We start from the raw sequence: 1,128 nt of genomic DNA, 5'->3' as shown, positions 1-1,128 counted from the left end.
CACACCTCTATCCCAAATGATATCTTCTAATCCAAACGATGACGTCGAACTAACATCGGTAATTTCCGGAAATTTCCGGACACTCCGGAACATTTGGGTTTTGCAGCACTTCCAAAAGTTTCTGTAGAAATAGATAAATTTTGTCCAAATGTTGATGGCCATGGAGCATGAACGGGTTTTCAAGGGAATTTAGCTTATATTTATGGTCCTTAGCTGGCAGACCACTATATAACAGTCCCCCAAACCCAGTGCCAAATGTTTTTTTAGGCAACAAGACTTTGACCCCCTCTGGTCTGTGTCATGACTCCAAAACTCCAGATAAGCATGTGACAACCAACAGCTGATTGGTGTAACAGGCCTTCATGGTTTACAAATAAGCAGTCTGTGTTTGTTTGCCCTATTCAAGATAACCAGATGATTATAAGCAACCAGACTTAACGTTATGTAGACTCCGCAGGATTTATTCTCTGAGCAGAGAGTTTTATACTGAAGAAGCCAGCAACAAGAGGACAAGATGAAAGTCTGTTTTTCCCCAAGTGTTTTTGTTCTCCTGGTTGCTTCTGTTGTCCTTGCGGAGGCCCGTGTTCTCTCTGCCGAGGAGCAGCACTATGCAGTTTCCACCAACCTTGTGCAGTGGGCAGCCCAGGTCCTCCATGGGTCAGACATTCCATGGAACTCAGAAGGGGTGACTGTGGATCCGGAGGAGAAAATGAATGCTGTGAGTTCTATTTGATGAATTGATTAATTAATGATTAACGCGCTGATGTCTTAAAATGTTATTTTCACAGCGAACATTATATGATTATCCATTACTTCATTGGCTAAAGAGTTATTAAGCAGCCTGTCAGCTGGTTTAATTACTTTAATTAAGGTAATGCTCTTAATTGATGCATCATTGATCATTAACAAGATTTTTTCTCTCTTCATCTCTGAGCATTGCCATGCTCTTTTCCTGGCCTATTGTATTATGTTTTTTTGGTAACATCTCTGGTGCGGAGTCTGTAAATTCATCTCCAAAGGCTATGGCAGTTGCTAATTTAGTTTGGCAAAATGAGAGAATAATTGCCAGCATAATTTTGTCATTTAATTATAACAATGAATGTGAGTGAGTGAATGAGTGGGTGAGTG

The 1,128-nt window shown here is 40.6% G+C and overlaps 1 protein-coding gene across 1 annotated transcript in view; it reads left to right on the top strand.

Moving 5' to 3' along the window:
• The first annotated feature begins 446 nt into the window (after window positions 1–446).
• Window positions 447–1,128, top strand: part of LOC118410931 (lysosomal acid lipase/cholesteryl ester hydrolase-like) — a 15,656-nt gene continuing 14,974 nt past the window's right edge. The window contains exon 1 of the mRNA XM_035812894.1: window positions 447–718. Within this exon, the coding sequence (XP_035668787.1) occupies window positions 515–718 (204 nt within the window). The 5' untranslated portion in view covers window positions 447–514. The remainder of the gene's footprint in view (window positions 719–1,128) is intronic.

This window comes from Branchiostoma floridae, chromosome 3, assembly GCF_000003815.2.
Source record: "Branchiostoma floridae strain S238N-H82 chromosome 3, Bfl_VNyyK, whole genome shotgun sequence".
Lineage (NCBI taxonomy): Eukaryota > Metazoa > Chordata > Leptocardii > Amphioxiformes > Branchiostomatidae > Branchiostoma > Branchiostoma floridae.
The sequence above is the reverse complement of the archived record's forward strand: the minus strand, read 5'-3'. Positions and strand labels throughout refer to the sequence as shown.